At 36.1% G+C, this 18994-nt stretch overlaps 1 protein-coding gene across 1 annotated transcript in view; it reads right to left on the bottom strand.

Annotated features, from left to right (window-relative positions):
• The window catches only part of Hnf4 (Hepatocyte nuclear factor 4), a 92138-nt gene extending 77297 nt beyond the window's left edge, over positions 1 to 14841 (bottom strand). Inside the window, exon 1 of the mRNA XM_065222059.1 lies at positions 14650 to 14841. Within this exon, the coding sequence (XP_065078131.1) occupies positions 14650 to 14668 (19 nt within the window). The 5' untranslated portion in view covers positions 14669 to 14841. The remainder of the gene's footprint in view (positions 1 to 14649) is intronic.
• Positions 14842 to 18994: the final 4153 nt, after the last annotated feature.

Here is an 18994-nt window from a genome sequence, read left to right as displayed (position 1 = left end):
GCCATTGTTATTTTAGTTAGCAACTTGATTACGCACCGGTCGTTGCCAGCACGATTGTGAATTTATGTTTTCGGGTTTAGCACCGATAGTTGCTAAACTTATCGTCAAACTTCGAACTGAAATTGTTCGCAGAGTTTCGTGTTTGTTTTTTTCGACAATATTGATATACCTAACCACGAAGACTGAAGATTGAAGGTTATGATCCAACTACAGACACAGGTACGCAAGAAACGGTCCTCCGGAAGATCCGAATAGCCCAGCGATTTTTTTTAATTCACTTGTTCTGATGCTACAAGAATGAATTTGAATCTGGGACCAGCATGCGCACACTGGTGGTCACGAAACTGTCCTCTGGGAGATTCGAAACATCCATAAAAGTGGTAAATTTGTAAAAATTATCGAAATATCGATTTTCGTATGCTCTCATCTTATAAAAGTTGAAGCATTTTCGGATGCCCATCTGGATTACTAGTTTACATATTTTACCAAGCTCGGTTGGTCGAATCTAATACGGTAGATCTATTAACATAAGAAAAAAATTGAAACCTTTAAGAAGTTCTGATTGATAGAAATGCGGGGAAGTTAAAAGATCTTTAAGAGTAAGTTTCGACAGCTCCAGGGCAATCTAATAGATTTCAGGAAAATTTACTTCAGCGAAGATCAAGAGCTTCAGGGCAGTTCCATTAAATCATTGGCGTCGCGTCCACATGTGCAACCTGTGCACGACACAGGTGTAAATAGTTTAAAAAATGCGTTTAGATTTTTATAGATTTTATGGCCACATTTACTTTTTTACTCCAGACCACAAGTGACCATGAATCCACTATTTTATAGTGTGGCTCAATTAAATTTTCGACCTTGGATTGCTTCAAAAAGGATTAAATTCAGTTCGGATGGGCTGCCTAATCCCTAATGCATTGATTTCTAAGCATGTCGATATCACTACCATGACAAAACTCGTTAAATAGTGTACCTAAAGCGAGCTTTTTTGGGTGGCGGTGGCAAGTTTGTGAATGGTCAAATGCCTGAAGTAAGCCAAGCAGACCTTCTATCACCTCTTGAAACATACCACAAATTTTCCACAATACCACTGAACCACTAGTTGTAAGGGAGAACAGCCCATAATGCACCCCTGGGGTAAAATGCCCACTTATAGAAAAACAGCGATAACTTTTCCTCAGATGCATTTTCCGGGTAACGGATTGTGTTTGTTTTCAACTGGAGGTTTCGCAAATGATTCTTGATCATAAAATCATATATTGACCTACTGATTCCCTTAAAAAATAGCATTTTGTGCAAAATATGATACAGTTGTTAAAATCGTCGACTTAAAATTAAGCTTTTAACAGCATATATCGCAAAAATTGAACTAATTCACTTTTCGTATATTTTTTAGATGTTTTACTTAATGAATCACAGTTTAACACTCTATTGCGACCTTATTTCTGATGTAACATAAAGGAATAATCATCAGGCGTCAGATCACCATGAATCAGGCGTTTTGCCCCGCTATCATATTGGAACCAATTTATAAAATACCTTGAAAATCATGAAAATGCATCGTTCTGTAGTTCGAAATCACTTGATCTTCGTAGAAAACATGGTAATGAACCAAACACCATTACTTTCTTCTTGATTTTAGCTTCCATACACCAGCAATTGACGATTTTGCTTAAACGGTGCGTTTTGCACCATCCTACCCTAATTGAAACTTTCAGCAGTCACGCCTCAAACGGGAGCAACACGGAAACAGCAGTCTGGTACGCTTTGGACATGTATCATACTTGCAGACCGGTATGAATGTGTTAGTTTAAATTAGAAGCACATTTGTGATGTATGGGTGCCTAAAGTGTGCATTTCTTTCTGTGCACTTGGATATCTCTCGATGAACATTTCAAAAGGTCCTATCTGCATTGATCGATTCTCTTCATCGATTTTCTCTTTTGTTAATAACTCAGCTGCAAAACCTTTCCCTGTCGTATTTGACGTTTTGGACGCTAGATAAGAACCTCCTTTATCAAACTATGTAGTAGAATTAGCGCGAAATCTGTTTGCATAGCAGTGGTTATGAAAAGAGAATGTCAATGAAGAGAATCGATCAAGGCAGATAGGACCATTTGAAATGTTCATCGAGATCTGATTGCAGGCAAAGAGAGTAATGGAGAAAGAGAGCGCAAAAGCTCGCTCTCAGTTGTAAATCTCTCAATCAAATCTCTATGATGATTGCGCCGGTGCGCCTGTCCAAACTTATGAGCTTCCCTGGTCCATTCTGATAGTGTTGTTCTGATGAATAAAGAGTTGATTAATTCAAGTTTGCTACCCAGGGGACTTCATGAATTTTCTCTAGATTATGAAACTGTTTTGTATCAAAAAATGTTTTCGGAAGTGTTTGACGGATATTCTTCATTACGCTTCAGTCGAAAGAGAACTCTTCGACTTCCTTGTGATAAAAACGAGAATTAGTTAAGTTTTGCAATTCCTCCTACTTCGGTTAACGCAAAAAGGGCCATACAAGTTTTGTTTACACAAGATGATAGGCCCTTCAAATGTTACGTTAGGTAGTGATTAATATAGTAATAGAAAATATGTCCTTCGAATTCATGGAGCATTGAAAAAAAAAACAAAAACTAATATGTGGTGGAAAACTTTAACGAACAAAGTTTGGTGCACAGGAAAACAAATAAGGCACGCGACGCCTCTGCATTAAATTCAGGAAAATTTAAGCTTAATGACCTATGAGTAAGTTACGGGAACTTCGGGTAGGTTCTGAAAATGTTAGGGCAGTTCCATGAATATCAGGAAAACTGTGAGAACTTGAGGGAAGTTCCTAAAACTTTAGGTTCGTTTCGATAACTTTATGGCAGTTCTATTTATTTCAGTAAAATAGAGGAAACCATCATGAAGTTCCGAAAATTTAATGATAGTAAACAGAAGATCCATGTTTAAAGGGAAGTTAAAGATTTTCTGGGCAGTTCCATTAATTTCTGAACAATTCCAGTAACATCATCAGGAAAACATAAGGGAAGCTCCGTAAACTTCAGCAAACAATAGAGATCTTCAGGAGAGTCTGAGGAATGAAAAGAAGTACTGAGAATTTCAGGAAGTTTCGTAGGCAAACTGCGGGAACAAAAGGAAAGTTCTGCAAAATTTCTGAAATTTTTTGTGATCTTCAGGCAAACTTCAGGATTTTTAAAGTGGCTTCAAAAGCTTCAGGAAACTGCAGGACCTTTTAACAAAATTTGAGAAATTCAGGGATATCCAGAGAACTTTAGGGAAGTCATAAAAATTTCAGAGATGAGGAGCTAACTTGAGGAAAATTGACATTTTAAAGAACTTCCAAGTACCTCAAAGAAGTTAAACTAGAGAGATTTAAGGAAGAGATATTAACGGCACTTCCAATAGCTTCATAAATTCGAGAAATTCGAGAAATTCCAGACTTTCAGGGAAGTTCGAAGATTTGTATGCGTAAGCTCCGATAAATTCCGTTCAATTCAATAAAATTCAGAAAAACTTTGAGAATTTTTTTTTTACAGTTCTATTTAGTTCAGGGTAGTACCAACAATCAATACGAAACTACCGATTTTAAATTGGCTCACTACTTGACTAGCCTAGTGGTGTCAAGTAAATCGATTAACGTACCCCATTCTAGTCGAAATTATAGTACTAAACAATGTTTGTTTTGATTCGCTTTGTTTGACAGATAAAATGGGGGTGAGTGGATTTTCCTATGTTTCGAGGGGTGAATCTATTAGCTTGGCACCGAAGATAGTAGCAGAGCTGAGTCAAAAAGTTGAGCACGTTTCTTTGGGACCTTCTGGTCTTAGAGTTACCTCTATGGTAGTACCAAGAACTTCAATAGAATTGAGAGTACTTCAGGAATGGAAAAATAATAATAAATAAATAAACTAATTTCATGGAAATTGAAGAATGTTTAAGAAGTTCCAAGAAACTCAGGAAATTTCCAAAACTTCAGCAAAGTACCAAGACCTTTATTTAAATTTCAGAAACATAAGAGATCTTACATGAGCATCTGGAAAATGTGAGATCATTCCATGGTATTCAATGCAGTTTAAAATCTTCATCTTTTAAAATGTTCAGAAATCTTCAAGAACGTCTAGAGACCTTCAGAGAAGTATATAGATTTTTTGGTAGCCTCATTATATTTTGGGACGTTCCCGGAACTTCATTGATGATTAGAGATCTTCATATCAGTTTCATTTATTTAAGGAAAATTTCAAGGAATTATGGGATATTTCAATAATTTCATGAATTTTGCGATGCTTCAGAAACAATGCGAGGTCTTCAGAAAATTTTATAATTATGATTAAAATTTCCGGAACAATAGAAAAAATAATGAACTTCAGGAAAGATTCAAAACCTCAGGGAAGTCCAAATAAAACTACACTGATAAAATTTCAAAGATTGTTTTTGTGTGTCCCACCCATGAATTTTTGCAACGTGATCAACAAATGACATTTATGTGTCGGACACATATTTAATATGTGTACACATAAAAGCCATGTGTAACCACACATACTATTCATTTGACTCATAAATTTCATGTGTGCTTCTGTGTGGATTCTGTTTATGTGTGGTCACATGAAAATCATGTGGAATTTCACATAGAAATTCGTCAGTAAAAATGTGTGGAATTTTATTAGTGTAGGATTTTTACGCGAATTGACTACTTTTGTGGATGTTCAAAATCTTTCAGAGAATCACAAGACTACCTGATTGCATATGCTAGTTCTAGATCCTAATTCATACATGTAGCTTCAGAATAAGTGAATCGTGAAGCTCTTGAATCTTTTTTATAACTTTTACGCATGGTCCGGACCCCCCGAAAGACCGGGTTGTGGCCAGCAGAGTTCACATGCTTGTCCCAGATCCAAATTCATTAATGTAGTATCAAAATAAATGATTTAAAAAATACGGAGCTCTAGGATCTTTTCTATGACCCCCTTTACGGATGTTCCGGATTTTTCGAAAGACCGTTCCATCAAAGATGAAACAGTTGGAAGAAAAACTTTTTATTTTAGTGTCCTCTTTCAAGGTCCCTTTCATCCAATGAATACCCCCCGTATGCAAGGTAATTTTGTGGTTTTGCTGTCCCCTCGGTAGAGATGAAATTTTGCGCTCTTTTTTTATCAAAACAATCACACAATCAGAGATGTCTCATTTTTAAATTATTCGATTAACATCTAATCGATTCACTGTGCTGTCATTTTTCCACCAATGAGAGTGCAGCATATATTTGAAACGATGGGTGATGATCATCTGGGGAAGTTAATGCTTATATCAGCATGATATAACCAAGTCCCCGGCAAGGTGACAGATAACCTTATAGCGAATTCGTTTATTATCGGGGTTGGAACCAGTTCCAACCCTGTGCGAAACCGAACTTTTTGTCAGTGCGAACCTCAACCTGAGCTGGGTTTTGAAAACAAACGATCAAACTGACGTTTGTCAGAAAACAAGCAGACCAAATCTTGATACCCGATCCAGGTTGGAACTGAATAATAACCGAATTCGCTATTAGTTTCACGTACCCACTTGTCAATAGTAGATGTCACCACACGACGTAAACAAAGGAATTATCCTTCATCGCCGCAACGGTATTTCTCTATGGAAAACCAACTTTTTGTTTCACTATGTGTGGATGTCAAACAACAGACAAGAATGCCATATGAAAAGAGCAAATTTATGAAACAAATCAATACAAATTGAACCATCTTCTTATGTCATCGAATGGCAATAATAATACTTTGCTTTCTTCAGTTATGTTTTGCTCTTGAGTTTGATTATCCTTCAGATTACTGCTTTGAACATAGTTGTGCAATGATGGCTTGTCCTGGGCCCGTAATTTTTTTTTTACTTTCCCGTGTTTTTCTTACGGGGTAAGTAAAGTAAACTGCTGAAATTGGAAATTAGTCAAATTGCATGATATATTACATATCTAGCTTTGATGCATTTAAGGCCTTCGAAAGACGTCCAAAGTTCTCCACTGTACTCTAGTTCATCAAATTGCACATATTGCAGTACTAGCTGCGTATACAGTATCTCCCAACTCCAGCTCTCCTTAATTCGACATCACGGTCTCTTATGGAGCTGTTTTTATATTGGTAACATTTATTTGTACGGACTTGATAGTCAGATTATTAAATGTGTCCGATTAGTGATGGGATACTGTAATAATTACACGCACACGCAGAAAAAACTATCGTCGAAACAAAAATATTTGGGGTAAATTTAAACGTAAACTCAGTTTGTTCTGGCCACAAAAATAAATTAGGTTGATTTCAAACGTATTCCATGTTTGTAGTCATGTGAAATCAATGTTTAAAATAAAAATAATATTACGTTTATTTTAAAAATATTCGTGTTGAAAATAATCGTATTTGTTTTTGTTTGGTTTGACAGCTAGGCTAACAAAAATAAATATGCTCATTTTAAACATGCTTCTCATGTTTTTATTTTAAACATACATATTTTTAAATTATTTTAGAAGTTGAGTGCAGGGTAAAGCAAAATAAAACTTATTGCAAATGAAAAACAAAAAGATCTTCGGGCAGGGCATCATGCCTGCTCTTTTTCGGGTGCGATTAAGGGTGACCTAATGGTATTGGGGTCCTGGTCCGGGATGCGGGTACCCGTCGGGGTTGGTGTTCGGGGGTTTTAGTTCAGTGGAACCGGTGAAAAATTGTGACATTACCGTCGTTTTGTCGTTTCTTTCACTGGTCATCATACCGGTTTCTTTCTACGTTCGGATTTTCGTTGTTCTTTCGAAGTCACATGTGGATGAGGATGATATAGAGATTGGCATCATAAACGACGGAGTGAAGTTGATACTGTGGGGTTCCACCGGTTTTGTCGAGCTGGTTTCCGGATCCATCTTCGGTTTTGCCACTTTCAGGTCGTTTTCTGTTGAGTTGAGCAAAGCTGGGGCAACTTTTTCCGAATGCAATAAGAAGGAAATAAAGATGCATGACACGCTAAAAACCGTTTACCCAAATCATATATTGTTGAAATAAACATGCTTGTGAATTTTATTCAAACATAAATATTTTAGTTTTAAACATGCTTTCAATTTATTTTGAATAATTCATATGTTAAGGGTATAAACATTTATATTTTTGTTTTAAATGAACAAAATTTGTATCCGTGCATACTCGCTGCAAAACCATTCTATTTTTGTTCATCATCAACGATAATAGCAATAGCGTCAAAATCACCGATACTATCCTCGCTCAATTCTCATTTGTTTCAATTAATTCGATGGCAATCACATATTTTTGTTTTACAAATCATATGTTTAAACTTTTGGTTCTGTTCTGCTCAAAGACACACGAGACTACAAAAAAAAACAAGTTTAAAAAAACTGACTGAAAATCAAAACGACATTTTTCGCTGGCATCACTGGACTTCCTATGTCATTAATGTTAATTTTGACGTCGGACGCGCGTTCCGGTTTGGTGGACGCGCGACAATGAGATGAATTTTAAGCTTGGATTTTATTTATTGTACATAATTTCCGCATTCGCCCTATTCATATAACCATTCTGAAACTTGTGAGTTTGACAGAACCACCAGCACCAAATTGTCGGGGTACACTGGTAATATACTGGAGTTGTCAAGTTGCCCCCGGGTTGGATATAACCGATTACAAATATTTTACTTTTCGGTTCGTTCATCGATTATTCGAATGAAAATTGGCCATCACTAGATGAATGTGAAACGTCATTTCAAATTTAAGGCCGTACATAAATAATGATACAATTTGAAAGGGACCGGGGCTAATCACAAATTACATCGCCATGGTAACTGAAATAAACATTAGTGCGGACCGGTTGGTTCCATGCCCACCAGAGTGCACGTACTGGTTTCAAATCAAAATTAATTCATGCAGCATAACAACAAGTTGATTAAAAAAAATCTAGATCCTTTTTTTACTAATTTTCCACATTTATGGATGTTCCGGGTCTTCCAGAGGAATGCTTTCCTGTACCTTGGGTCCACATTTTTTCCCAGATTCAAATTCATTCATATATCACAATGTTCAAATGACAAACAAAACAAACATTTCATAGATAGCAACGCTTGGGCCGGTTGCTATCGCGCTGCTATATTTGTCAACCCGCTGTTCACCGAGAGGCAGATTGTTATTTCCCACACTTGAATAGCAACCCCCAGTGCGGTTACTGCGTTATGGTGGAGGTTGCTAAAATAGCTTTAGCAACGCATTGGTGCGGGTGCTCTTATAATAAGAAAAAAAATCCCAAAAGCTTGGTACACTGAAACAAAATCCATTGGCAAAAATACTATATTGATGGTTTAGATTAAATACCCTCACCAATAGATTTTTGCAGAAAACAATTTCATTTAATTTTACTATTATTTCTATCAAAATTACTATGCATTCTAAGCAAGCATAGTAGTTTTGCCAGAATCATAGTAAATTTGTGACCATTCATAGTCAACTATACTGAATTCATAGTAGATTCAACAGCAATAAGCGTGGTTATATTGATAATAAGTGTTTTCTGCAAAATAGTATTCCTAACTATAGTCCTTGTTTCAGTGTAGCCATCTAGCAATGGGCGATCTTCGATCGAATTTTACCGCTCTAGCTTCACAGTATCAGTAGAATATGAACAAAACCAACTGTATTGGTTGCGTCAAATATCTCAAATCTAGATAGAGCAGGAATTAGGGCGTAACAGCTTTTGTAAACAATGACTTCTATCGTTGATTTCTAGGAATTCAAGGCACGTCCACGCAGACCAACATAACCATCGGATAGGGGAAGTCTTTCCCTACCCGATGAGGATGTTGGTTTGCGTGGATGAGCCTTAAATTTCTAGAAATCATCAAGAGAAGTCATTGTTTACAAAAGCTGTTAGGCCCTAATTCCAGCTCTATCTAGAAATACGGGTTATTTGATTCAATTTGACTAAAGCACCTGAGTTTAGGCCAACCCCTACCCCCAAACCAAATCCATGCTTTGCATCATAGATGTTTACTTTTCTAAGGTTGATCGACTGTAAGTCATGCAATTAATTATTTTTAGAGAAAAAAAATGAAGACACTGAGAAGAAAAGCACACATGATCCTAAGGATAGGTGTGTATGAGAAAATTTACGGAAAAATCAACGGCAACCCGGTGGGAGGGGATGGGATCCCCTGGTTCCCTTAAAAAAAATTTTTGCAAAGTTTCTTATACCTTCCGATCATGTGTGCTCTGCATCTCAGTATCTTCAAAATTAAAATAAAAGCAATTAACTACATGACTTAAATTCGATCAACCTTAGATAGCATTTTAATTGCTTTTCAATAGTTATTATTATTATTTATCTTTATTAGGGAGGCTTTCAGCCTTGGGCTGGTTCGCCTCCAAGTTTTGAATAGTTGCACTGTTGACACAAAAATAATAGTGAGAGAGAAGACTAGTTTAAGCTGTATTGGTTGTTGACAATCGCAATATGGACCGAAAAGTTGTGAATTACCCGAGAAATTACCATAGAAAGGAAGAACGCTTAACACTTTTTTGAGACGTATTGAGAACTTTGTAGTTTATCACTAATGTTTGGTCATATAATTAATTAGTAAACAATAAAACTGTAGGGTTCTACCTTAGCGTAATATGGGTTGTCCCTCGGAAAAACTGTATTCGACTGATTAGCAGTGAGATTGGCAACCCTGGAGGTGAGTAGAGTGACATGAGGGGAGAAGAAAAAGAGTTTATGAGAGACAAGGAGATAAAAACCGTGCAGAATAAAAGAGCAATGAAAGTTAATTGAAATCAAAGTTTTATTTGGGACTTTTGTAAGCACTACAAAAACAAAGTATAGCAAACGTAATCTACGCACACGGTAAGGGAAAAGTACCCAAAATTGAGTTCCTTTCACTCATCACGTGGCTTCCGTGGGGCTAGGTAAAATTAAGTTAAAGAAGAAAACTCAATTTTGAGTAATCCTGGCGTTGACCAAGTTGACAAAAAAATAATAAAACGGAGCAGACTGGAAATGAACCATGGACGTTGAGATTACGGGGCCCGTGTATTGACCACTCGTCTATCAACGCTTGTGAAAATGAAATGGTTAAAGGCGCATAAAAGCAACCTCAATGAAAATAAACTTATATTTGAGTTCATTTATTATTACTCAATAGTTGAGTAAATTTTGACCAACGCCGCTTTTCTGATTCACTCAACGGCGGACCTCAAATGATAGAACCCAACGTTGAGTTTTTTTTAACTTAATTTTGAGTATTTGTTCTTACCGTGCAGCATTAGTTCACTTCCTTTGTCGCAAACAGTAAAATAAAATAAATTGCATATGATACACACTTCTTTTTTTTTTTTGCTTTATACGTAATATGTATGATTATGAGTATGATTGTACTTGCCACACAATAATATTAATGAAAAAATGGTACTGACTTAGAAAGCTCTCAATTAAAAACTGTGGAAGTGCCCAATGAACACTAAGTTGAGAGCCGGCTAGGAGTCTCAGTAGGGACGTACCCTACTGAGACTCCTAGCCAGCTCTCAACTTAGTGTTCATTGGGCACTTTCACAGTTTTTAACTGAGAGCTTTCTAAGTCAGTACCATTTTTGCATTAGTATTATTGTGTGGCAAGTACAATCATACTCTATGCCCATGGTCTTGCTTTACACGGCAACCGCAAAATACCCAATAATGACTACAAAGCTCGCTACAAAGTAAGCAGGGAGAGGGAGACTGGGACTACCCATTAAATGAGTAAAAATATTACCCATTTATGAGTATTTGTTACTCAAAAATGAATACTTACTACTTGTTTTTGTAGTTGTAATTACTCATAAATGGGTAAAATTTTACTCATTTAATGGGTAGTCCCAGTCTCCCTCGAAAATGCTTACTTTATAGTCATTATTGGGTATTTTGCGGTTACCGTGTATAACTGCGCCTTTACTTACAGAGCTAAGGGAGGCCCTACACTCTTAGCTACGATTACCTAAAATTATCGGTATTTTTTAACCGATAAAAATCGTTACTTTTTACTTTAAATAGGCTATTTTTTACTATAAATTAGGTAATATTTAACCTTAATTATTGGTAATCCATGATTACCGATAATTTAGGTATGTGCACTTTCTTCGATTATCGGTAATTTCTACCGATATTTAGGTATTCTTTACCGACTTTAAGGTATGTGCACACGGTGTTTCGTGAAAACCCATTAATGGGTATAAAAATACCCATTTCCGCTAAAAGTGCCCCTCCTCATTTAATGGGTAAACTATGGTTTACTCATAAATGGGTAAATGGGTGGTCTGTCAATAAATGGGTGTTTTTTCACCCATTTTCTTATATTGTGTTTACCGTAAAATGGGTGAAAAAATACCCATTTTTACAAATGGAGGATGCAAGCGCTCGTTGATGTAAAAATGTTTTTAAAACATTGAAAATAAATGCAGCCCGCATAAACGCGAACCATAAATTGACCTTACCTAAAATGGTTAAAAATTGTTTATAATCCCTGCTAAACTTTAACTGAAATGGTTATGGAACTTTACATGAACGTTTAATGATAAAGTTTCAACCTTATGTATTATGGTTTTTTGGAACTGGACCTTACAAATAATGGGTTGTTAGGAACCATTACCGTTCCAAATTCTTGTTTTCTCCATACATTTTCGGAAAGAGAACTATATTGGAACCTTTTAACTTATGGTTTGAGAACTTTAATGGTAATGGTTATGGTAGTCAGTAAGGTCCACGAATGGTTTTGTAACATCGACCAACTTTATGTGGAATATATCGCGAATTGGTTGCCTGTAATTTACTGATTACCAATTCACGATATATTCCACGTAAAGTTGAGCGATAATACAAAACCATTAATGGACCTTACTGACTACCATAACCATTACCATTAATGTTCTCAAATCATAAGTAAAAACGTTCTTATATAGTTCTCTTTCTGAAAATGTATGGAGAAAACAAGAATTTGGAATGGTAATGGTTCTTAACAACCCATTATTTGTAAGGTCCAGTTCCAAAAAACCATAATACATAAGGTTGAAGCTTTATCATTAAACGTTCATGTAAAGTTCCATAACCATTTCAGTTAAAGTTTAGCAGGGATTATAAACCATTTTTAACCATTTAAGGTAAGGTCAATTTATGGTTCGCGTTTATGCGGGAGGTGTTCCGCTCAAATTTTTCACAAAACATTATAATACAAATTATCCATTGTATTGACTTATCCGTAAGCCTCTCCAACGTTTTGGATTCTAACATTTTCCGGAGATCGTTGCTGCGGACAGTAACTGTTTGCATCGAGGTTTGCATTCCCAATGAGCCGGTGACGGAAATGAGACGATAAAATTTCGAAGTGTTTTTTCACCCATTAATGGGTAAAAAATATACCCATTATTCAACCGTGAACTGATTCTTTAAATGGGTATTTTTTCACCCATTTTATGATTTCAAAATTCCCCCATTTTTTGACAGCTGCATACATGGTTTGAAAATGGGTATTTTTTTACCCATTAATGGGTTTTCACGAAACACCGTGTACATGGAGATGAAAAACTACCTGAAATTATATACTTTTCCCTCAATTCCCGGGTTCAGCCCAATAACCCAAATTTGAGTAAATCACATAAAGTAGTTTCTATTTAAAAGGGCAAAAAAAATTACTTACTCTTAAGGGGCTGTTCATAAACTACGTAGACAATTTTTTGGGATTCTTAACCCCCCCTCCCCCTGCGTAGGCAATTGTCCATACAAAAATTTTAAAATTTGTAATTTACTCAAAAGTAACTTATTGGGCTGAACCACTATATCGTTGGGTCGAATCTCTCGTTCCTTTTTTGACAACAATAACGAGTGCAAGCGAGAGGCTGAAGTCAATATTAAGTAAAAAGAACCCAAATTTTGGCTAATATTTTTTTCCGTGTATCGTTGGGTCGAATCTCCTTTTTTGACAACAATTTGTTTATTTGTTTATTTGTTATGTTTGCATTAACAGACTAGAAATAGTCCCAATGATGTGTTGTAAAAAAAGTACAGGTTATACAGACTACTACAGGTTATACAGTTATACAGGTTATACAGGTTATACAGTTACTACAGGTTATACAGTTACTACAGTTACAAACGAAAATAACTAGGAAAGCATTGTCAAGTTACTAAAAATGTATAAGTCTTATAGCGAATTCGTTTATTATTCAGTTCCAACCTGGATCGGGTATCAAGATTGGGTCTGCTTGTTTTCTGACAAACGTCAGTTTGCTCGTTTGTGTTTAAAACCTAGCTCAGGTTGAGGTTCACACTGACAAAAAGTTCGGTTTCGCACTGGGTTGGAACTGGTTCCAACCCCGATAATAAACAAATTCGCTATTAAATTTTACACTTAGCTGTTGGGCATCAAGCGCCTTCTGTCAGCAAAAAAGGCAGAGAATCTTCGGCGAAGCATATTCCGTGTCAAGTGGAAATCGAACATCGACGCTACTCGGTTGAACACTCGCTGCAAGCCGTAAATAGCGCTCCCTAAGCTATAATTAGTTCGAAGAAGTGGAGGTCTCAGCATAAGAGTGTTGCGTAGTGATCGAGGTTGAACATTAATGTTCACTATTGTTGTAGAATTGCTTCGCAGTCGATTCTTCCTTGCAGAGTATCCGCGACGGTTAAGGCTCTGAAAACATCTCTTCGGATACGTAAGGGCTCGACATTGATCAATTGGCAGCGATTCTCGTAGCTTGGAAGACGAAGTGGGTATCGTCAAGGCAGCTTACGGAGCGCGAAGCGAAGAAAACGTCGTTGAACAGATTCAATTCGCTCGGCCCCATTATTGTAGTTCGGGCTCCAGACTTCAGAGCAGTATTCCAATAACGAGTGCAAGTGAGAGGCTCAACTCGAAATTAGGTAAGAAGAACTCAAATTTTGGAAAGCATTTTTTCTCCGTGTTAGACACAAATAAACAATAATATTGTTTAAATTTTACGTTATATCCGTGCACGACCAAGAACAAGATACATATGTCTGTTTATCGGTGCACTAAGTTGTGATTTTATTTAAGTATATGATCCAATGGATGGTCCATCATTGATTTTCAAAAGATATAAAAAATCATCACACCGAAAACTGAAGATTTGATTTGTACCAGTGACTCCATGGGGATTCTACTAGTTTTATAACTCTGGATATGTTGATTTTGAGATTTATTTATTTTTAAAGTTGTCTGCTGTAGAAAGCATTTTATACACACATCTTACAGCAAAGTTATAACAAAATATAAAATATCAACTAAAATTCATTATTGTTATTCACAATCCGGGTTTTATTCATCTTATCATTAATCATGTTATTTATTATCATTTACTTTTTCTTATAAAATTTATCTGATCAAAATATTCTTTATTATTTAAATTGGTAAATTGAATAGGATTCGATGTCAAAGAAGCTTCATGTTAAAAAATGTTGCTTAATCATCACATTATGATATCACGAAACAACAAATAAAAATTGAACCTTGTTGATGTAATGTGTCACTCCAATCATTATATTATGCACAATCAGTAGAATCACTTCTTTGTTTCAATTAACGGTGGCTACTGTAAAGTGACTTACGTCGGCTTATTTATTAAGCGCAAATACTTACTATTGTGATTGACATCCATCACTATGCATTCAAAACACTAATCACAGCACATAGCCCACCAACATGTAAACATATTTTGAATATTGCGATTAAAATAAAAACATTTTCAAAAGTAAAACATCACGCAACTCCTTTGCCACTTAGAGAGAATTCCACATACTTGTGAAGACGAATTTGTAGAAAGCACATCGAGTTGAAGAGAGAAGGATTGATAAAAATGAACCTTCTTCTCTGTCACACCATACATGCAATTGATATCAGACCAAAAACACGCCAATAGATTTCACACTGTAGCCACGTTAAGACAGATAGCGACGTGACAGATCATGCGCAGAATGAAATAAGCAGCAAGGTTTGTGCACAGCAAAAGGTACGAGTTATGCAAAACGGTGTTTTTTTTAACAAAAGGGAAAAAATGGCCACTACACTTGCAGGTTTCAAATTGAGTGTACACTGAAAAAAGGACCATAGTTAGGAATACTATTTTACAGAAAACACTTATTTTCAATATAACCACGCTTAATACCGTTTAATCTACTATGATTTCAGTATAGATGACTACCCTAATAAAGAAATACCATAAACGAACTGTATCCCGGATGGGTAAACTATCCCACAAATGCTTTGGATGATACCCCAAACACGTCGTTAAGCTCTCTTTTATGGTAATTTTTATTAGGGTAGGAATGTTGTTAACAGATTTACTACTCCGATAAAATTTCAAAGCAAGAGCAAATTTTCATTACGTCGAATGTAACAAAGGTAAACAAAGTCGAGCTATCAGTGTCAATCGATAGTCCTGCTAGGTCCTGCTATTACACTATATCAGGCATAACATTTGATAACGGCACAAAAGCATTTGTAAACCAACTTTCTAAAGCCCTTTGCACGCGAACCAAAGTACATCAACGCAAACCAACAACATCATCGGATAGGGGCAACTATCACTTTTCCGAAAGTGGTATTGGTTTGCGTGGGCGAACTTTAGTTCGCGTGTAAAGGGCCTTAGAAAGTTTGTTTACAAATGCTTTTGTGGCGTTATCAAATGTTATGCCTGATATACTGTCCGAATATAGGATCGCATCCCATTTTTAAAATGATTTACCAGTCAAATTGCTTTTTGACGTAATCACCTTCCGATCAAAATAGTTTTCGATGTTACTTAAGTCACCCGATTTCTATGGAGATGCCGTTTGCCTTAAGTAACAGCACTGAGAAACCCGTGAAAAGTGTACTTTCGTCGTTTTGCTTTCTCATTATTAAAGTGAATAAATTGAACTGTTTGTTGCTAATATGATTTCGGTGGTCCTAAAATGATGAATGGGCTGCACGTAAGGAGACGTAATTGATAATTCTCCCGAATATCCTGGTAAATACACTTTGACTTAAGTAACAATAGGGGCCACCAAACGACGTATAATATCTTTTGACTCAAAAACCAGTATTTCTTAGCATGAAAGCTAGCGATTTGCCTTTGTATGATTGGAACCCTGCTAAATATGTTAAACATTGCTATCACTATGAGATAATATGAGTTTAATTGGAAATAGGAATAACTTTTCGGTCATCAAAACAAAACTTTATTTTTCTCGGATTGGTGCGAATGTTACGTACGACATAATGAAAATTTGCTCTTTAAAATTTTTTTTTAATCGAGGGGTGCGACACATCTAAATCTCGATTTTTAAATGGTCGGAAATTCTCACTAGCGAATCAATCTACGAAAAATCTTTTTTATCTCTTGCATCTAAACCAATCTACTCGCTTCGTTCTCCACCTGTTTGTAGGAAATCTACAAAATCACCATCAATCGTGTCTCTATCTATTAAGCGCGAGTGCATCTCACAACAACAGAGGAAAATATTTCATCAAATATATCATATTAACAATATGATCCATTCATACCGTTTCCAAATGTTACAATGGCGACCCACAAAATATTGCTTCACGCACCATCTAGCGTTGAAAAAGGTCAGCAAAAATCATTCAATTACAATCGAGGGGTGCGAATACAGCACTTATTACAAAAGTAAAGGCCCAAGCGCAATGACGGCGGAAGCGGAACGGCAACGGCAGCGGAAAAGCCCGATCTGAGTAATAGTACGTTCAGACTACAGAGCTATAACATGTTATAGCGCTATCTTGATGGTGGTTTCTGTGTTGCAATTATTTGACAACCGTTATAACATAGAGGTAACTCTAAGACCACTGGGTCCCGAAGAAAATCATTATTATTTTTGGCTCACTCAGTACCAGAACAACGGTCCCAAGCAGTCCCAAGCTATTTCACTCACCCCTGCATGTTCTGCATGAATCCACACATCCCTGATGTTATCTGTTAAACTTTCATAGCGAATCAAAACAAACATAGTGTAGTAATAGAATTTCAACTAGAATAGGGTACGTTAATCGTTTGCTTGGGACCAATAGGCTACTAAAGTGGTGAGCCAATTTAAAATCGTTAGTTTCGTATTGATTGTTGGTTATAACATGTACCCTATTCTAGTTGAAATTCTATTACTACACTATGTTTGTTTTGATCCGTTTCTGTTCCGCTTCCGCCCACATTGCGTTTGGGCCTTAAGAGTCAAATTATTTGCATTAATTACATTGTGTATATTACTTAAAAATTTGTCTGACATGTCACTGTGGTCATCAAATAAAATAAAATGCTGAAATACATTAATTTGAAATAGTAAACAAATTTTCATTTAGTTTACCCCTCGTGATGATAAACAAATACATTGGTAGCCTTTTTGGCCACAGAGGTGCTTTCATCGCTAAAAATTTGGTTCGCCAGCTAAGCGAAAGAGTGGATCATATTGTTAATATAATATATTTGATTTCATGCATCTTATCACAGCAAAAAAAAATGTAATATCGATCAATGTAATTCAAGCTGATGTATGAAATAATGATGTAATAGCAAAAAGCAGATACAATATTACATCAATGGATGTAATTTTCTTCTCAAAATCGATGTACATCGTAAAACGTTATATTACACAACCGATGGATTGACCTGGTTGCAACAGTTTGGATGTAATATTCAACAACTTTTTTTTCTGTGTAGATACCCTAATAAAAATAACCATATAAGAGAGCTAAACGACGTGTTCGGGGTATCATCCAAACCATTTGTGGGATAGTGTACCTACCTGGGATCCAGTTAGTTTATGGTATTTGTTTATTAAGGCCCAAGCGCACTGTGGGCGGAAGCGGAACGGAAACGGAAAGTTTGACAGTTGTCACAAATGACATCAAAAAGCCTAACCGAAGTCGATTTGGTTCTAACTAGTTTTCAATCCGACAAGTAGGCTTACTCAGATCGGGTTTTTCCGCTGCCGCTACCGTTCCGCTTCCGCTGTCATTGTGCTTGAGCCTTTAGGGTAGAGTCACCCCCCTCGGTTTTTATGTGTCCCACACATGATTTTTTGCAATGTGATCAACAAATGATATCTATGTGTCTGACACATACTTAATATGTGTACACATAAAAGCCATGTGTAACCACACATACTATTCATTTGACTCATACATTTCATTTTAAATTCGTCAATAAAAATGTGTGGAATTCTATAAGTGTATGATTCTGGCATAGCTACTACACAGAAACAAAATCCATTGGCAAAAATACTATATTGATGGTTTAATTAAATACTCCCACCAATAGATTTTTGCAGAAACGAAATTCATTTAATTTTACTTTTTTTTCTATCAAAACTACTATGCCGTTTGAGTAAGCATAGTAGTTTTGACAGAATGGTAGTAAATTTGATTATATTTATAGTCAACTATACTTAAATCACAGACAAACAGACGTAACTCTTCATTGTGTATCTTCGTTCAAGCATTTAACGGTTGATTTGAATATTATCAGTTCCGCGAACTACTCGCCGCAGCGCTGGCATCGGAACACTTTGACGTTTATATATATTCTATAGAACTTTTATGCAATATTGTTTACGAGTTAGTGAGCAAGCTTGTTTTCCGCGAGAAGCCAGAGAGATGTCGTTACTGAGGTTATATGTTTTGAGATACTATGTTTTCAAGAACAAGTTTTTCAAAGAGTTACGTCTGTTTGTCTGTGCTTAAATCATGGTAGATTTAACGGTTTTAAACACAAACGAAGTGACAGACGACTAACTGGCGAAGAAATCCATTAAAATAATGTGGTTCACTGTAATAGAATTTTCTTGGAAGCTTGTGCCATCATCCACCAGATGGGTTAGTTTTTTTGTTATGATTTGAACAACGTTGATTTTGTGTACAATGATTCTTTGACAGTGTGCAAAGAGTGTATCAATTTGTCATTTTTTTTATGCATTTCAGTTTTGAGTAGAGT

Source organism: Ochlerotatus camptorhynchus, unplaced genomic scaffold (assembly GCF_037179485.1).
Source record: "Ochlerotatus camptorhynchus isolate MF236.1 unplaced genomic scaffold, CSIRO-AGI_Acam_v1.1 ptg000155l, whole genome shotgun sequence".
Lineage (NCBI taxonomy): Eukaryota > Metazoa > Arthropoda > Insecta > Diptera > Culicidae > Ochlerotatus > Ochlerotatus camptorhynchus.
The sequence above is the reverse complement of the archived record's forward strand: the minus strand, read 5'-3'. Positions and strand labels throughout refer to the sequence as shown.